Source organism: Lontra canadensis, unplaced genomic scaffold, assembly GCF_010015895.1.
Source record: "Lontra canadensis isolate GAN:19392208 unplaced genomic scaffold, GSC_riverotter_1.0 scaffold1, whole genome shotgun sequence".
In the NCBI taxonomy this organism is placed as follows: domain Eukaryota; kingdom Metazoa; phylum Chordata; class Mammalia; order Carnivora; family Mustelidae; genus Lontra; species Lontra canadensis.
The window spans coordinates 6,583,299-6,603,232 of NW_022630995.1; the positions used below are offsets into that span (position 1 = coordinate 6,583,299).

Sequence of the window (19,934 nt, forward strand, 5' to 3'; positions counted from 1 at the left end):
ATTCCTTCACTACTGTCTATTTTTGTCAATTAATATGAGATTTAGGTCAGGGACCATATGTGAAAAACTTGGTAAATAATCATGTTTACAGAAATACAAAGTGTTTATATATCAAGGAAATATGATGAGATTGTTGGATGATAGTATTTGAAGTCAAAGTTTGATCCTTCAAAGATGAGTAAAACTTCCTTAAAATTCTAATTTAGGAATTAAATTCTTGTTAGTCACTAACGGTACTGGGTATTTTAATATCTAGCAATTCTACTGAAATTATATCCAATAAATTAAAGTCTTTTATTGAATTCAATCAGAAGGATACAGGGGTTTTTTTGCAATCATAAATACAGAAATAAATCGAAAATGAATTCTATGATATATCTGGACCAACTGTGAATTTACAAAGTAAATAACAAATATTCAGTTCTCATTTTACCAAATGACTTTGATGAACAAGTGAAAAAATACATCATTCCTGTTGCCGGTTTCCTGTGGGATTCCTTGAGTATATTTTAAGTAAATAAAGAATACATTAGACTACAAAGCAACAAAGAGATCTATAGCAGAAGCAATGATTGAAATGATGAATGTCCCCAGCGGTGGAAGGAGCATTTCGCCAGAGGATGCAGAGGGATGGGTTTTGGGACCGGGAACTGGAACCGGATCTGGAGCTGTTGATGAGAACACACAGTCACTGACACATGTCATTTCTGATAGCCAGCCTCATGCACCTAAACCAGGTACCCTGATGTAGATGATGTTCAAGTTGAACTACAAACTTTCCTCAAACGCTAACCAGAAACAATGTTGGAATAAGTACAGTTCAATACAGATTTCAGGCTGTGTTTTCATGTATATCAGCAGGGTGTGCTGACATAGTTTTTACCTAGGATTCCACAGGTTTTTTTTTTTTTTTAAGATTTTATTTACTTATTTGACAGAGAGTAGGCAGTAGGCAGAGAGGCAGGCAGGGGAGGGGGAAGCAGGCTCCCCGCTGAGCAGAGAGCCCGATGCAGGCCTGGTCCCAGGACCCTGAGATCATGATCTGAGCCAAAGGCAGAGGCTTAATCCACTGAGCCAACCAGGTGCCCTCCACAGCCTTTTTAGTATCTCTGTAGACAAGATACCTTTTGTTGTTCTTCAAGTACTCTAGAATTTCTTAGCAATTTTTTGTCTTCATTTTCTGTATATACATGCAAGGTAGAGTTTGATTCTATTTCAAGACTATATTTCAGATGTATATGCTAATAGTTACCAATATGTGATTAAATACAGCTGCATTTTTAAACACTAAGCCCTGCCAACTGAAAAAAAATGAACTTTTTCCCTCCATACATGGATCACTGGTCTGGAGGAAACAGTTTCCCTTTCACCTGAACTAGTGAAAAGAAACAGTAGAGTCCACTCATGTGAGGATGATCTGTTTCACACAGAATTATGTAACTGAATGATGGCTGTGCTTCGGTTTAGACTATACAAGGGAGGACTGGGAAGTATCCCAATGGAATCACACTCAGACTTCATACACAAAGCCTAGAGAAACAACCAATAAATTTTATAAGTCTTTAACTCCTATTATCAATTTACTCAACCATAATTATAAACATACAGTTGTATGTATACAGATGGGGAAAGGGAAAGACAGGTAGACTCATACATTAGTTTGTTACTATAGACCAGTGGTTCTCAAGGGATCAGTACGGCCCCCTATCAGGCAGTTTGGAGTTTGTCAGGTGTGTGTGTGTGTGTGTGTGTGTGTGTGTGTGTGTGTATTTTAAGAATTAAATCTGTTGGGGCGCCTGGGTGGCTCACTTGGTTAAGAGTCTGCCTTTGGCTCAGGTCATGATCTCAGGGTCCTGGGATCGAGCCCACGTGGTCTCCCTGCTCAGCGGGGAGTCTGCTTCTCTAGCTCCCTCTGCCTCTGCTGCTCCCCCATGCTCATGCTTTCTCTCCTTCTCTCTCTCAAATAAATAAAATAGTTTTTAAAAAGCTAAATTTGTCTTTAATGGGATCATCCCTACTAAAAGTTATCTGCATGTACACTCATGTCAGCATGAGTGTAGGGAAATTGTGAATTAGAATCTTGATCCTGAGTATTTCCTTGTCTTAAACCTTTTCCAAAATTTTGCTCCTTTTATAAATCATTTCCATTTGTAGGTAATCTTCAGGATCTCTAAAAAGAGCATACTGCTTCAAGTTGCTTTTTTTCTTTAATTTTATTTAAATTCAATGAACAAATAACGTATTATTGGTTTCAGAGGTAGAAGTCAATGATTCATTAGTCTTACATAATATCGAGTGCTCATTACATCACATGCCCTCCTTAAATCCAATTTGTATAAGTAAATACAATCATCTGTCAATTATTTCTTTCAGTATAATGTAGACCCTTACATATTGAAATCTATGCAATTTTGTTATAAATTATAGTTATATAAATAAATAACATTATATTGATATTCTTATGGGTGCAAGTAGGTCTTCTTATCTATGAATGCTATTCCAGGACACTATAAAGGCTTTATAAATATTTGTTATAAAAAGGGAGACTGGATTGAGAGGGTTAAGAACCACTGCTCTAAACAAAACACACAGCTGAAAATGATTGCTTAAGAAATTAATTTACTCCCCCCATATCACACTAATAAATATTTGGATATGACATTATATCCCATATAATGATCCCTTAAACTCTTGAAACTTTGTACCTGTTATTGAAAAATAAGTCTGTTACTTTTTCTATATTGCAGATCAGACATTTATCAACTAAGGAAATGAAATATTTCTTACCAGGATTGCCGATATCTTCTTGACTTTTGTCTTCTAAAATATGAACAGATTTTGGGTTAACTATATTGTACATCTATTTACCCAGAAGAGAAAAATCTGATTAAATGATTAGGCAAACTTGGTTGTCTCTGACAATGGGTCTGCAGGGCAGAGTATCACGTTTAGATTTATGCGTGGGGTTGAGGAAGGGTTTAATTTTTTCTCACTTTGCTCTGAATTTTTTTCACCATTATGTATATTTGTTTTCATTAAAAGAAAGATTAAACTTTTATATACAAAAAAAGGTACTTTTTCTGGACACTGTACTAATTCCCAAGTACAACATTAATACCCATCATTGAGTGCTTTCTGTGTGTCATACTTTGTGCTGATGATTTATGTACATCATCACGTTTTTTACAGTCTCAGAAGGTGGATATAGTTATCAGTATTATACAGAAGTTCCTCAAAACTTGCATAAAATCACAGAGGTAGTCAGTCAGTGGCAGCAATGTCTAAATTTAAAGCCTCTGCTCTCAATTACTGTGATATACGACCTCAATTACAATGCTACACTAGCACTGAAATATTACAATATTGCCGTATTTTGACAGCTTTGAAGCCAAATACCAATTCTAGGGGCCCAGGACAGAGGTGTATTTTCTGTAACTACATCTGGTTGGAAGACAAGTGTCATATGACAGAAGGTGAACAAAATTTGAGAAGTCTGAGTCCCAGTTTTCTCTTTCCCGTCTTTAACAGGTTCCTCAAGCTTCCTATATCCCATATCTTCATCTCTAAACTGGCAATAACAATATTTAAGTGGATTAAATGAGATCCTGTGTAAATGTTTTTTGCCACTTCTAAAAAGCCTGCACTACACACATTTGTCTAGGAGAGAGCACAATATGAAACATTCCCAGCAAAACCTAGTGGCCTATTTGTTGGAGGACATGGTGAGCACAGTGAGAACACAGAATGGTCTCATGCCACAGGGTTCCCACGGATGGCTCTTTGACGATGCTGTCCCAATTACTACAGATTCCCTCAACTTGGGAAGCCTACTGTCCTATTCTGGAATAGACCCCCGCAGCTGCAAGCCAGCAGTCTTTTTCTATGCTTAGCCCAGACAGCCGTAATGGCAGCCTGCTGCTCTCCCTGGTTTCTCAGCCTTTTCTCCTTCTGGCTTGCAGATTGCAGTATCAGAAGATGGATAGTCCAGGTGTTTTCCTTTGCCTTCTTAACACTGAACTAACTGAATGATGATGGTAAAGGACCCAGAAAACCATGATACGTCCACCCCCAAAAAAGAATTTATTACCAGGTTTTTCATCCAGTTGTACCACTTTTATTCCTAAATGAGAAAGAATTTCAGATAATAATAAAGACAACCACCATTTACTACTACTTTAAATTACCATTCATTTTGCCAAACTTTATCTCATTAGGACTTCAATCAGTCTTGCTAGACAATGTTTTCTTCACTTTACAGATTCGAAAGCAGAAGCAAAGAAAAGTGAAATAACTTTAATATAAAGTTACCCAGAGGAAAATGGCAGAGAAGAGACTTATTGAAACGGGGTCTGTCTACACAGCCTGTGATCATTTCCCACCCCGCTGGGCAGCTGCCTTCAGATAATCACCGTGCCTGGAAGGAACCCATGAGAACCCTGTGCCAACTCAGGTCACTGAGCTGAAGAGTTGTAGACACACAAGATGGGCCATCGGTGTTGTTAGAGGTTCACTTCGAAGTTGTGAGCAAACAAACACGTGGCCCAACGTGACAAAACCGGGTGAAGGCAGAAGAGCTGCTGGACCTTCTCTCGAGGCCCGTATCTGTGAGTTAGGCGGTTAACTGTGCGTATGCGGTTTCTGCACACAGCGCTGTGCTCTTTCCACAGACAGCGACGTTAGGCAAAGCTCAGCACCGTGCTATTCATTATATAATAATAAGACATATCAAAAATTATTTTCAAAATACTACGTGAACCGAGGAGGAAGGATTTAAGCATTAAATGGGGGCTTGCACCCTGAGATTTTGTGTTTTTCTAGTCCGCAGAGATATCCCCATAAGGTAAGCATGACAAGTATTAGCCTATTTGAAAGATAACAATTCTGAGGCAGAGAAGTGTTACTACTGTCCATAGCTCTCTTGTAAATTATGTCTACTTTTAAAAAATAAACTTCTCTTTGTCCCAGGAGAAAAATTAAGTTTAGGGACCTTTTTCCTCCTCTATAAGCATAAGTTCTGAGCCCCTTCTGAGGAACTTGACAGAAATTACTGTTCAGTCTCTCTGGCCACCGAAGCTCAAGGCCCCTCGGCCTCATCCTCGCCAACAGCCTCACACCGTTTAAATTCTCATTTAGCATTTTCATGGCTGTATCTGATGGGCAGGCTACACCGGCCACGGTAAAATGAAACTGGAAAATCACTTGAAGATCCACAAGTCTCCAGGGATGGGTACTACATCGTAAGTTAAGAGAGGTGGGTCCTTTACTCACTTACCTGATCTTGTGCGAAGTTCTTAGGCTCCCCTGCATCCTCTAATGGTGACAACTATAACTATACCCCCCAGACTGGCAGCTTCCTCTCTCCTATGCCAACTACTGCTTACCTGGTAGTGAAACAGTTTCTGGAATTTTCATTCCTAAGTGAGAAAGAAGTTTTCAGTGACTTACAGTTTGCTCCGGGGAGTCCATTTTCCCAGCTCTTCCCTGATGAGCTTAAGTGATACACGTGCCAAAGCTCCCACTGCGGCGTGGTTTCTGACTACAACTTTGGGCTGTGAGAACCCCCGCCGTGCAAACCTACGTCCGGCTTAGAGGAGCCTTCTGCCTTGGCACTGGGCTGAGCTCGTCCGTATGCCAGAAGACTGTACTTTGTTAGTTGGTAAATTCTAGATGCGGAGTTCCTAGCCAAAGCTAAAAGTCAGCTTTCTGCTGAAGCTGAACTTTCTACTGAGTAACTTCAGCTGTGGAAGCTAGAAAGTGCTGGCTTGCATACCTCCGGGTTCCAGCACCCTTGCCTTCAGCCATGCCCCAAACAGGCTAACTTTCCTGCTCCAGGAACACACGTACACTAGAGAAGAAAGACACTTTTTCCTCTCTATTCTCTTCCCCAGCTAAATCCGAAGAATGGTTAGTAGGCAGCTATAAGGCAAATGTTAATGAATAAGAGTCTCATGATAACATGTTCTTTAATGCCTGGGGGAATTCTTCTCATCTCACACTTGGGCCCAGAGAGTAAAAAGAAAGCCGTCTTACCAGGCATTTGGGTGGCTTCACGGCTTGTCATACCTCAAGACAGAAATGAGTATTAGGGTTAATCAGTTTCCTTGCACTGTGAATGCTCTCTTTTGTCTACATCTCCCCCCTCTCCAACCCTAAAAAAAGGAAGAAGAAAACAGCCAACAACAAAAACACCTTTCAATGGCTCTTTGACAAAGCCCAGTGCTTGGCCTGCACTTTAAGAACTTCCAGGATCTGGCCCCTCTCTCTCCAATCTTATCTTTGCAAGGCAGTCCCAATACAGCAGCTTTTAAACGAAACTGTACTGAGTGGGTACTGGGGAGGGCACGTATTGCATGGAACACTGGGTGTGGTGCATTAACAATGAATCTTGGAACACTGAAAAATAACATAACATAACATAACATAACATAACATAACATAACATAAGAGAGTCTACTTGGTTTAGTTCTATTGTCATCATAATAATCAGCTCTCTGACGGGTCCGGCTTCCGAATCTTTCTGAGCTTCAATTCCTTATTTACGCAAAAGAAATACACTCTAGGCCTGGAGTAAGTGATGATTAAAGGAAATAAGTCGTACAAGTGCTTGGTATACTGCATGGACCATACTAAGTAAGCATGAATTAATGCAGTACCTCTGTTCTGACTTAACTCATTCCTCAAACTCTCCATGTCCAGGAATGTCCTGAGTCCTAGGAGTAAGCCCTTATGTCTCCTCCTAACCCTGCAGCTAGTCTTAGAGGATAAGGAAGAGGTACCTACCAGGTAAGACTGGGGACTCCTGGCTTTTCACTCCTAAAGATGAGAAAAGAAACTCTTCAGTGAAAAATGCAATCAACTTGAAAATTAACCTTGTATTTATATGGCTATTTACAGTGGAAAACGAAAAGCTTTGAGAGACGGCAGGGACCAGGGTAAAAGGGGAGAAATTTAATCCACCAGAGCTTGACTGACTTATGGTGAGAACAACTATGTCTAGCTCTCTCCTAGATTATGCAAAACAGCTCTTATTTTATTTTTTTAAGATTAAATCCAAAGACTCCCACCTACATGTGTCATATTCTTAAAAATAAAACTTCTTGATTACATAATACATTATAATTACTGATAATCTGGAAAAACCCAAGAAATAATTAAAAATTACTCATAATCGGGGCACCTGGGTGGCTCAGTGGGTTAAAGCCTCTGCCTTTGGCTCGGGTCGTGATCCCAGGGTCCTGGGATCGAGTCCCGCATCAGGCTCTCTGCTCAGCAGGGAGCCTGCTTCCTCCTCTCTCTCTGCCTGCCTCTCTGCCTACTTGTGATCTCTGTCTGTTGAATAAATAAATAAAATCTTAAAAAAAAATTACTCAGATTAATCCCAGATCTCAGAGCTTTTCATCCTCAATATTTTGGGTATATCTCCTTTCCATTTCTTTGCTATATATATATATATTCATACCATTTTAAGCATTGTTTCCAGCCTTTCTGAGAAGTAATTGATAGCACTGTATAAATTAAAGGTGTACAGCATAATGATGCAACTTATATATGTTGTGAAATGATCACAGTTAACATCTAGCATCTCATACAGATATTTAAAAAAAGAAAAAAATGGCTTTTTTCCTTGTGGTAAGAACTCTCAAAACCTACTCTCTTAGAAACTTTCCGAAGCGCCACACCCCTGTGCTGCTCTACTCACCCTGCTACATGTTACATCTCCAATACTTGGGTCTCCTATAACCGAAGTTCGTATCTTTTGACATTCAAGATTTACTTATTTTAGAGAGAGAGAGAGAGCACATGAGTGAGCACAAGTGGGGGGAGGGCAAAAGGGGGGCAAGAAAGAGAGACAGACAGATAAGCAGACTCCTGCTAATAAAGCACAGAGCCTGATGCAGGGCTTGATCTCACAACCTTTAGATCATGACCTGAGCTGAAATCAAGAGTCGGATGCCCAACCAACTGAGCCACCCAGGTGCTCCTCTTTTGAAATTTTTAAATAAGCTGCTATTACAGTTCATATGCTTTTTTACACATTTTACTTGCCACTATATTATAAGCATCTTCTCATATTTTTCAAAAATATTATTTTTAGGGGCACCTGGGTGGCTCAGCATGGAGTCAGCTTCTTTTTCCTTTGCCCATCCCCCTGCTCACACGTGTGCATGAGCACTCTCTCTTGAATGGATAAATAAATCTTTAAAAAAATATATTATTTTTAACTTGTTTCGTGTTTCATTATATGGATATTATTTAACAATATCCAACTGTTGAATACTAAGGTTATTCAGAAATTTTGGCTACCACACACTGTAACCATTTTGTACACAAATCTTTATTTCTTTAGTACAAATCTTAATGTGCTGTAACTAGGTTAAAAGGTATGGACATTTTTAAGGCTAATAATACATACCATCAAACCGTCCTTCAGAAAAGTTCCAATTTATAATATTACCATTAATTTATGAGTGTCCCTGTCCCAGAACCCTTGAGGACATTTGAATAATATTATAAAAAAAGATAAAAAACAAAAACTTGGGAATGAGCTGTACTTCAAAATACATGAAATAATCAGATGGATACAGCTAAAAGCATCTATTACTCAGATTGCTGGAAACAGAAATAAACACACAAAATCACTGTAATTTAGAAAAAAACAATGACACTTTACAATGCCTCTGCCAACACCCTAGGTTACAAGAGTCTGTGAAGTCACACCTTCTTCTATCCTGCCACAGCGAACACAAAAGCATAAAATACGCTCTGTAGTATACATGCTGCCACAGCGAGCGCAGGAAGCAGGCCCTTTAGAACCAGCTCCTCGTGTCATGTCTCTAAATGCTCTCTGGTCATCTTGGAGATAAATGGGAGAGTTAAGCAAGAGAGAAGGCAGCTGCGTCATCTTTATAAGGTCGACCTGTAACTCAGGACGGCTCTGATATACCAAACTAGTAAGCTAAAGTGGGTTCTGTCTTCTTCCCACTTTTCCCGACTGTGTTATGCTTACCTGTTTCCATCCCTGAGAGAGCTAGACTACAAATGAAAACCCCTGGAGTTTACAAAAATATCTTACCAGTGTCTTCAATGTTCTGGTCTTTCTCACCTAAGTTATAAGAAGAAACTTATCCGTTTTAATGATAAAACAAAATAACTGAGAATTACTACAGTTACAGCAAACTATTCTCAGATACTAGAACCATAAAGAACCACTTGGTACATCCAATAAACTAGAGCTACTAAATTTAAGTGTCAGCCAGAATCTAAATGCACCACATTGGGCTGGAACCTTCCAGAGGCCCCCTTGGACCCCTTTTCTTAAGAAAAATCACTACAGAGACAAAGTCTCCTGGGGATCTCAATGAGGTAGAAAAACATCCGTCTTGAAGACTGAGCTGAAGCCCCTGTGAAATGACCAGTAAAACTTGCGTCCGCAACGGGCCAGTAAGAAGTGAGGCTATGCAAGCCCTCGGGCTCATGCGAAGCTTCACAAAATGCTTCACCTCGGGACAGAAGTGTCTTCCAAATATCATACTTAAGGAAAACCCAGATGCTTTTCTCTCTTAAGTGAAGAAAAACTTATTATAGCTACAGGGGCCGAACACATAATAAGGAACTTAAATGCAAAAAAGTGATTTGAGTCATATCAACGGAAGTGGAAACTTAGGGGGGAAGCATCCAATCACCCAGGCATCTTATTTAGCCAAATGATAACAAATATCAGCATATTTGACAGATGAAAATGAGTAGCTTTTCCCCTTTCATCTGGATGCGTGGTGCCACATAGGCTAACCTCAGTGATGAATACAGACCTCTCCGTAAGAGGCCCGCATCCCTGTCAAGAGCGACTAGCCCTTCGGGTCCTACCAACCTTACTCCCCAGAATGTTTCCATATTATTCATATCTCCGGAGACCCAACCTTCCATTTACAAAAAGCTAACTTTCCCCCAGAATAAATTCTTTTCTCCCCTTCTCTTATTTCTCAAGTTACACTTTCATATCTGCAAAGTACTCTTTCCTAAGCTAAGAAGTGAATTTGCTAAACAGGAAAGAGCTAGTAAATACTAAACATCCATGTAAGGATTATTTAAAAAAAAAAATTAAAGCCCACTTACCCGGGTTGTAGAGATAGATGGGGAGATGATGTTCTGAAATACAGACATTTTTCATTACCTAGTACTATGCTCAGATGTAAATAAATGTCAGACTCAGTCTATTTTTAAATGCTCATTAATAAAATAGATTTAAGTTGGCTTCCAAAAATATAGTAATATGAGAAATTTAAAATTTCAATCTCAAAAACAAATGGGTATGGATTTATTTTAATTACATGAAGAATTCACAGAAAAACTGGCCAGGAACACAGCTAGAAACAGACCTTTATTCCCAAATCTTTTAACAAGGATATCTTCAAAAGGATCCACCCAAAGCATGCATTAGCCTCAAGCACTTTCTGGAACCTTTGGTTCAAATCTCTTGGGCTTATCTGATAATGCTCTTCCCTCCTAGAATTCCCCTGTATCCTCCCAAATCTTTCCCACCTTCCTCTACGGAAGTTTGTTTTTGTTACCTCCTCCTATCCCCCAAGCCCAGGAAGGTGAGACAGACCCATTATCGTTCCGTCCTCTGTCTCCCCCCTTCAGCTATACGCACTCAATTCCTTCCCTTTTTAGTCTCCCAAATGTTATTTCCTAAGATGTCAAAATACGGGATATGAATCTGGCCCTGTGCACAGGAATTGCGTAGGGGCTTTCAAAAGTCCTTCCCCGCCTACAAGGACAGGCTAGGGTGAGAGTGGCGCAGTCCCTACCCACCCAAGGCGATGTAGTGTCCGCGAGAATGGCCACAGGCATGGCATGGGGTGGAGAGCAGGCAACAGAGGCCCGTGGGCCCTCCACCTGACAAGACGGTGGCCGCTGCACAGCTCAGCCCTGAGAAAACGATGGCTGTAGCAGGACAACATGGTGGCGCGGCTCTGACCCACACCTGGGAGAAGTAACATTCCCCTTACAGAGGAAATATTTTAACAGCGTATCTTACCTGTGTTCTCCACACAATTTTCCGTTTTTAGTCCTGAAATATGAAGATAAAGCTTTATTAGTTAGACACACTCTGCCCTAAGAAAAATTTCAAATTGGTCTTAGAGCTACTGGTAACCTAATGTGTCAGCTTTAATCTATCAGATCTGTAATTTGGCAGGATACAAAATGAGGAACAACTACATTTTTGTGCTCACATTACAGCCATCAAAGAGCAGTATGATCTTTGATAAAACATCTAACATTTCTGGAATTCAGCTTCCTTATCTGCATCTTTTACTGGGAGTTTGCTTCAAATAACCTCCAAATGCCCATCCAAGGCTAACACTTTGATTCTATTCTATGATTAGTCCGCAACCTTAGGAAAAAATTTATCTGTCTGTTCAATCAATCTTCTCTTCAGATACTAAATGTCCTCAACAGAAAATCTAACCTTTCACTATGAGATTTCTTTTTTTTTAGACGAGAATGGGTGCGTGTGTGCACAAGAGCAGGGGACGAGGCAGAGAGAGAATCTTAAGCAGACTCCACGTCCATCCAGCACTGAGCACAACCAGCGCTCCATCTCATACCCTGAGATCCTGACCGGAGCCTGAATCAGGAGTCAGACGCTTACCCGACTGAGCCACCCAGGTGCCCCTATGACAATTCCTATTCATTGGAGAAAAAGAATCGCAATCAGATCTTCAAGATCCTTGGATATAGAAAGATCCTTCACATTCACATAAAGAAACACATTGGTCTGTTCCAGAACACTGATTTATATAGTAAGGAAATCCACAGTTTTTGGAAAGCAAGGATACGGCATAATATGGCATCTACCACTATATCTTTATAAGGCCCCAGACCCTCTTGCTAAGTCTAGGGCCTTATACAAAAATCACCAGAGCTGCGGGATTCCTCTGAGGCAGGACGCACAGGGACAGCGCTGGCCTGCCCCACAGCCAGGAAGGCAGGGACTCCCATGGGAGGATGTTCAGATTTGGTGCCAGCATGGGCCGCGAGGGCTTCCCAGGATGCTGAGAAGGCCTAGGGCTCTGTGGTCTCCTCTCCAGGTCCGGCTGACTCACTGATCCAACCTGGGTATTCAGCTGCCTGAGGATGAATCTCTCCATGTAAAATGGGGGAACCCCTAAGAGGTCTGTCTTCACGACGAGAGATGCGCTTTTCTGTAATCTCTCAAATCCTGCTCTGTGTGTGGAGATTGAACCAAGAATCTCAGTGACTTGGTCCAGTTTCCGCTGGTCCAGGAAATGGTACGGATCCATTAGAATTTGGATGGTGCCCTGAGGCTAACCTCAGGTGTCTAGCTAAGCTAGAAATTAAAAAAAAAAAAAAGGCTAGAGACTAATACAAAATATTGCATTAGCAGGAGATCAAAGAGTGCAAGTTTCACTCAGAAAGCTAAGCTGAGGGTGAGGTAAAGGCAGGGGAAGGGGTGACTTGAGAAAACTATTGGTATAATAGAGAGATTCACCAGGAGATGAGACACTGGGGGGGATTTTAAAGCCTTTACCTTTCATCTGTACCATAAATTAGAGCAGGTTTCTCAAAGTGTAGTCTTCTAATCACATACTTCAGAATCATGTGGGTGTTTACTGAATTTACAAATTTCTGGGCCCTAGCCAGGACTACTGAGAGAGAATTTCTAGGGGTGATGCCTTGTAATCTGCATTTTAAAAAGGATTCCAAGTGATTTTTTTTAATGCACCAAATTTTTTAAAAAATATTTTATTTGTTTGCCAGAGAGAGAGAGAGAGAGAAAAGAGCGAGCGAGCGCACAAGCAGGGGGAGTGGCAGGGATAGGGAGAAGCAGACTCCCCTCTCAGCAAAGAGCCTGATGCAGGACTCGATCTCAGGACCTGGGATCCTGACCTAGGCTGAAGGCAGATGTTTAACTGACTAAGCCACCCAGGCATCGCTATGCACCACATTTTTGAGAGCCTTGTCACTAGTAGAGGATGGATCTCCTTTAATATTTAACACGGATCCATTTCTTCAAGACTGCATTTCTCCTCCCTATTTGACTTTGCATCTAATTTTTCACTAGTGTTTCAGCAGCAGAAAGTAAACTATTTTGGGTTTCTAAAGAAGTAGCAGGGTTAAAATGGAGGACACTGATCCAAAAATAAACAGGAGAAGGCAGAAATAGAATATATAAGGAAAGAAAGAAGAGACTATAAGCACAGATTTGGTAGGTATAAAAAACCAAGAAATACTATGACTAGCTTTAGGCCAATAAGCTTGAAATAGAAGACAAGTACCTTGAAAAGCAGACTTTACCAAAAATAACTCAAGAATAAGTAGAAAACTCGAATGACATTATAACCATGGAATAGCTTACATTTTTTCCACAAAAGAATTACCAAGATAATTTGATTTTTACAGAGTCCTAAAGAGAAGGTAGCTAGCTGCACAGAGAGCTCCGGAGATCTTCAAGTATCGAGCACAATACTGATCAGCTTACACATGCGAGGAAACTTCGGGAGGCCAGGAAAAGAACCCACAGGAAGAAGAGTCGGGTCTGCTCCCACCAGCACACTGGAAAACCTTCTAAGCTGTCATTTTAGCATCGAGCTCTACAGTAAGAAGACTCCAAAACAGTCCAGACAAGTCCTCTCAGGAGCTCCTGATCTGCTTCGGATCCTACGAAATCACAGATGTCTGTGACCAAGCTCGCAGCTGGTTGGAATTTCCAGCAACAAGACTAAGGCGGGTTTGTTGCCCTCCGGGTTTCCACACACAATCACTGCCTCCCTTTGCAGGGCGGCTACTGCCAGCCTGGCACTGCAAGAAAAGTCCGGACTCTCCGACACGCTATCTTATCACGCAATGGATTCTCTCTCAAGTCCCACAGGATAAAACCCTGAAAGTTCCATCACATGGAAATCTGACTTCCAGTTAAGAGCCAAACCAGGCTGCTTAAGCCTTAACCACTTTCACAAACAGGTGCCTGTAGTTTCCAAACAGTGGCCAAAATTCACAGGGCTCCCAAGGGATATTTTAAAATTGTAGGACAAGCACAGATATACGTGGTATCTGTCAGACACAGCAGTTTCAGAGTTTCAGAGTTTCAGAGTTATACCATGCTACATTCTGTTTGATGATATCATGTATTTGCAAGGCTGGGTTTTCAGCAACTGTGATTAAAAAAGCAAATATAAAAATTTTTTTTTTTAAATCTGATCCAAGGTCTGAGAAGCTGTGCAGTGTCTAATAGGCACATACACATCCCATTAGCAAGTTATTGTGGCTAAGAATGAAATAATATATTTTTAAATTTTTGTGTATTACTTTCTCAAAGTTACTAAGATGTACATAATACTTACATGAACATAATACTGAGTTTTTTGACTTCACTTAATAAATGGAACTTTCAGGTATTTCTTTTAGCCTATGGACATACTTAGGACACCACTAGGGACACCATGATCCAAGAAAATCTGAGAACCTCCTCATGAGACACCACAAAAGCTTACTTACTACTTTACCCAAACTACTAGCTCAATGGGGACCTTACCTACAAGACTTCACACCGGGAAAGACAGCAAATTCTCTAATAAAAGAGCTCACCCCAGGTGGGGCAAATTCAACGGAATGCCGTATTCGTCCACTGTAGTAGTAGCTGGTCCATTGCCTTGGATGTTCTGGCGAGGAGAAGAACTTCAAATGTGATCCTGGCAGGGGTCCTCGCACCACTTTGGGACTGACTGAACTCTACGAGTGGCAACGCTAACCCTTTACGGCTGCATGACCGGGCCACTGAGACACTGAGAACTGCACTACTGAAGACAAAACCATGTGCAGTCCCTCTCTATGGAAACAAAACCAGCAAACCCAGCTCATCCAGTCAGTCTTTATGCCATACACCTACCTGCTCGTGTGCACTGACTGCATCTCAGGAAAGGCATCTGGAGTCTGGCCTGACAAATCCAGCCTGTGTGGCCACGGTCTCTACTACAGCTTCTGGCTCTATAAGCAAAGGATTGGGACTTCCAATAACAAATTCTGTCAGCCTCCCCAGTAAAGATGTCTGCAGGGCTGACTGGTCCGGCTGTCTTCCGCTATTTATAAGTCAGCCTTCAACCACGCTAACCTCTCTTGGCTGAGTTCCCAAGCACCAAGGAATTAGATGCTAAAAAATGAGGTGCACTGGGGGACTAGTACACTCGCCTCCTTTTTGTGTAGGCGTACTTGTTCTGACCTCAGTGGATGGACATTTATAGAAAACCTGCTTTTACTTTAGTAAATGAATATATATTCCATATAAGCCCAGCAAACAAATAGATCATACTGATTAGATCAAAACACCAGTATGTGAAACTGTGGGCTGACATTGAGCGGTTCTGTAGCTGGTCTCCTTTGCCAGAGAGGTCACCGTGGAACTCATCATTATGGAAAAAGGAGAGCCAATCTGGGTCATGCCCAAGAGGAAGCGACACTATGTAATGGGTTGGGATTACCGTAGGCAGCTTCTGACATGGTTCCCAATGACCCTGCCTCCTGGTATTCACACCCTTATATAATCCTCTCCTCTTGACAGTGGACTGCACTAGTGACTTGCTTCTAGCAAACAGAATACAGCACAGGTGATGAGATGTTACTTCCGTGATTAGGTTGCAAAAGACTGACTTACTGGCACTCTTTCTTGCTCTCTCTCTTCCTTGCTCTCTGATGAAGCAAGCTCCCATGCTGTGAGATACTCTGTGGAGAGGCCCATGTAGCTGGGAATAAGGGAGGCCTCTGGTCAACAGCCATGAAGAACTGAGGCCTTAGTCAACAAGCTACAAGGAACCGAATCCTACCACCAATCATGTGAGTGAGCTGGGAAGCAGATCTTTCCCAGTCAAGTCTTATGATGACTGTGGCCTCATGAGATGGCAAGATCCCAAAAGACTCAGCTACATTACACCCAGATTCCTGACCCAAGGTAACTGTGAAATAATAAATGTTGTTTTAAGCCACTAAATTCTGGAGTAATTTGTTATGCAGTGATGGATAACTAATGGAGGTGTGAGGGTCAGTTTTATTTATGTCAGATGTCTAGGTTACCGTCCTCTATTACCCAAAGACTAACCTAGCTGTCGCCCTGAAGTATTCTGTAGGTGTGGTAAGAGTCTATAATCCGTTACCTCAGGGAGCTAGCCAAGACCATCAGGTGGGCCTGATTCAATCAACTGAAAGGCCTTCAGAGACTGAGGCTTCCCAGGAGAAGAAATTCTGCCTGGAGACAGCAGCTTCAGCTCGGCCCGAAGTTCCAGCCTGCCCTTCCTGGCAGCCTGACCTACAGATTTCAGACTTGCCTTGTAGCCCCCACAACCACGTAAGCCAATTCTCTGCAGTTAGTGACTTAATACATACATTTCCTATATATTTTCTACGGATTCTGATTCTCTGGGTGAATCCTGATGGATTCATAGGGATGAACAAGTCTGGCGGATGAAAGTCTGGAGGAAGCTGATGGTGAAGAGCTCTCGTTTGCTATAAATACAGATAAACAGTCTGCACAGCCTTCCAAATTGCTCTAGGTATTGACTCACACTGTGAATTTTCCTGGGGATGACTATGTCACGTCCTGTCTGGCCTGTCTACATGAGATCTTATTGATGTCCCAGTACCAGCCAATCTCAGACAGCAGCAACGAAACTTCACTGTTCCCAGAGAAAGCAAAAAAAAAGACTGTTAGAACCAATGAAGATATTTATGTTTAATGAGCCCGCAAGAGTTAGACGTGGGTTTACAAAAATTAAATCTCTAAATCTTCTTTTGCCCTGTAGATCTATCTTCCTTCCCCCTTTGATGGCTTAGCAGAGAGCTGGCTCAACAGGTGAGTAAGAGTAACAAAATCTACTAATACCAGCCACTGGAGTCCAGGGGTTCCTCCTTTCCAAAAGGGCCAAGTCTCCAGCCAGAGAATCTTGCCATTCCCTGCCATGACTGCTAATATGCAGAAATATTTACACATGCGCAGCCTGGCCCCTCTCTATAGAAACACTGGCCAAAATGCCAGATGATCTATGCCCAGCTTGCTCAGTAAAATGATGGGAGTTCAGAGTATGGTGTGTACACTCTACGACTTCATTCTCCAGTAACACCTTACATTGTGTCTGCACTATAAGGTCCAGGGAATCCCAAAGCTATGGCCTTCTACCAGGTATTATAATTCATCTACAGCCTTCCCAAGCCATGTACGTTTTCCAAATGGGGTCTTTTTTAAAAGTAGAGAACACAGCTTGAATATACCACTGACATTCCACCTTTAATCAAGCTTTCTAGAAAATCAGTACAGCAGAAGGTTAACCTGCAGTAATTTCCCCATGAGGAAGGAGACAGGGTTTTGTTGCCATTTACTCACAGTTCTCTCACATATTCTTGGATTAAGAACAAGAGGAGTATTTTTGACCACCAGGAAACTGTATTATCTAATGGGACACTGGTTGTTTTCTCCAGTTCCTAACCAAATGACCTGTTTTTTCAGGTAAAAATTTATTGCTGATCTTTACAAAAATTAGGTATCTTGGAAATCATAAGCAAGTTTAAAACAATTAACAGAGGACTGCGTTAGCACTAAATTTGGTGTAATTTTTTTATCCCCTTTAGAAACAACTTTTTTAATACCCTTTAGAAACAACATCTAGAGTTACATTCAGTCACAATGGAACAAGGCTTTGATTATATCCTCTGGCTTGAATTTTTAAGTACTGGCTTAAGTTTTTAAGTTTTGAGTACTGAGAACAGTCTAGCTTTAACTACTTCTGTGTGTGCCCCTGAGATCCCAAGAGCTGTCTCCAGATGGCAGCAGAGGACACTGGGTAGATCACAGTTTGGGATTAAATCAACGCAATGGCCAGCGGCGGTCTTTGTCGGGACTCCCCAAACAGTGCTTGTGAGTGGCCGCAAAGGTCTCCGCTTGCGGCTGGTTCGGACGTTCACTTGCTGGGACGGCCCCTGCGGACGCTGTGGGCATACCACGGCCGCGTGCACACTCCCTCCTCCCTCACGGGAGCTCATGCGGCGCTTCCTCAGGCAGACCTAAACCCGCTCATTCTCAATCAACCTGATGGCTCCACCCCCTCTGATCACCGTAATCCCACTCACGAACAACTCTGTGGGTTCCACTACCCCTTCTGTCCACCAGCCAGTGACCGATTTGGCCTCTATCTACCGCGGCCGGGGTTCCTGTATAACCAGTGCCTCCACAATGGCATTTGGCTGAATCCATCAGCAGCACCAGAGCGGAAGGATTTTGCCAGCCTGGCTGCCACTGGCTTCCTGGCTGTGATGTGCTAGTTTAGTTGAACGGCTGCTGGGGTGGGTGGTGGGGTCCTGATTTGTACTGTTCCATGATTTCCATGGTAAAGCTCTCAGCCATGGCCAATTTCAAGCTGCGAGGAACTGGGACGAGACGCGTGCCCACAGTCAGCTTCCTTTAACTGGTATGAGTCAGCTCTAACTGGCTTAGGTTTGGGTCAGCTCCACTATATGGCTGGTGAGGGGAATGGGCACTTTTCCTCTTAATACTGATTTACTCGCTTCAGTCTTCATCTGTCCTCCCAACGTGAATAGTTAGTCTCATTTACTTGCAATTCAGGTCCGGACAGGGGCGAGGCAAATGAAGTGCCTATGAGTGGAAAATTTAAAAAGGCACTCACTCTTAGAATCATGCAAATTTGCAGATGGTACAAGTGTATGACCTAACAGTAAGGACCTTCCTGAAGTTTTGTGCCCCAGGCATCTCAGTGGCCACAACACTTCTGCCATTAAATCTCAAGTAGACCAGCCCCGCACCCATGCATGGTATCTCATCAGCACTTTCCTACCTGTTCTCTTTTAATCCCACAGTGCCTTGGTCACAAGCAGTCATGGTCTAAAAGTCTATCCCACTTCTGAGGCACTACTGCGATACCCACCCTGCTTGATCAGGAGCCCTGGTTGTGGGTTCCGCTAGACAGCCACGCTCATGAGACCCCAAAGGCTCTCCTCTCACTTGTTTACTCGGTGTTGCAGAAGAATGAGAGGCAAGAAACACAGCACAGGATTCAGCAGCAGGGCGGAATCAGATATGTCCCTTCAGTGCAAGTCCTCACAGCAATCCAGGCCTGTTCTCCCAAAATGATGGCTCGGGTACAAGGAGACAAGCTTCCACAGGGGATGCAGGAACCACCCTAGCTCAGTAGCCTCGTGCCACATGAGGACAGTATCTCTCATGCGAGTCCGTGAGTGTAGTTCAGGACTCAGCGAGAAAAACATGAGCGTTATGTCACACCACCTTCAGGAATGCCCAAAGCTCTGGCTTCCCCCAGGTATTTATAGTTCATTCACAACCCTCCCAGCTCAGATGCATTTTACCAGTGAAGGGCTGAGTCTGCCATTACGCGGTGTTCTGTGGTTACGCAGCTGTCACTTCACCTTCAGCAGATTACAGAGAAAATGCATTAGAAGATCAACGGGGGGCACCTGGCTGAGGTCATGATCTTGGGGTCCTGGGATCGAGCCCCACATCAGGCTCTCTGCTCGGCAGGGAACCTGCTTCCCCCTCTCTCTCTGCCTGCCTCTCTGCCTACTTGTGGTCTCTCTCTCTGTCAAACAAACAAACAAAATCTTAAAAAAAAAAAAAAAAAAAGAAGATCAATGGGAGGCCATTTTTACAGGAGGAAGGAGAAAGGGTTTTATTAACCTTTCGCTCCTAGACACTATGCCAGAACAACATAAAATCTCAGAATGTTGGGGGCAAGGAAAAATTCTAATACCATCCAAAGAAAAAAACAAGGTCTCCTTCAAAGTTTCAGTAATTAGAATGGCTTCACACTTTTCAACAGCAGCACCAGAAACCAGAAGACAATGAAGGAGTATCTCCAAAATTCCAAGGAAAATGAATTCCAAAACAGAAATACAAA

At 42.3% G+C, this 19,934-nt stretch overlaps 1 protein-coding gene across 2 annotated transcripts in view; it reads right to left on the bottom strand.

The window, feature by feature from the left end:
- Positions 1-259: 259 nt before the first annotated feature.
- Positions 260-19,934, bottom strand: part of ART3 (ADP-ribosyltransferase 3) — a 29,689-nt gene continuing 10,014 nt past the window's right edge. Inside the window, exons 4-12 of one of the 2 annotated variants that reach the window (XM_032837536.1) lie at positions 11,039-11,071; positions 10,114-10,146; positions 9,074-9,103; positions 6,781-6,813; positions 6,031-6,063; positions 5,382-5,414; positions 4,088-4,120; positions 2,788-2,820; positions 260-668 (exon numbers count right to left, since the gene is read on the bottom strand). In XM_032837536.1, coding sequence (XP_032693427.1) covers positions 535-668; positions 2,788-2,820; positions 4,088-4,120; positions 5,382-5,414; positions 6,031-6,063; positions 6,781-6,813; positions 9,074-9,103; positions 10,114-10,146; positions 11,039-11,071 — 395 coding nt within the window. In that variant the 3' untranslated portion in view covers positions 260-534. Of the gene's footprint in view, positions 669-2,787; positions 2,821-4,087; positions 4,121-5,381; positions 5,415-6,030; positions 6,064-6,780; positions 6,814-9,073; positions 9,122-10,113; positions 10,147-11,038; positions 11,072-19,934 lie in introns of both variants that reach the window. The other variant, XM_032837447.1, reaches the window with a different exon arrangement.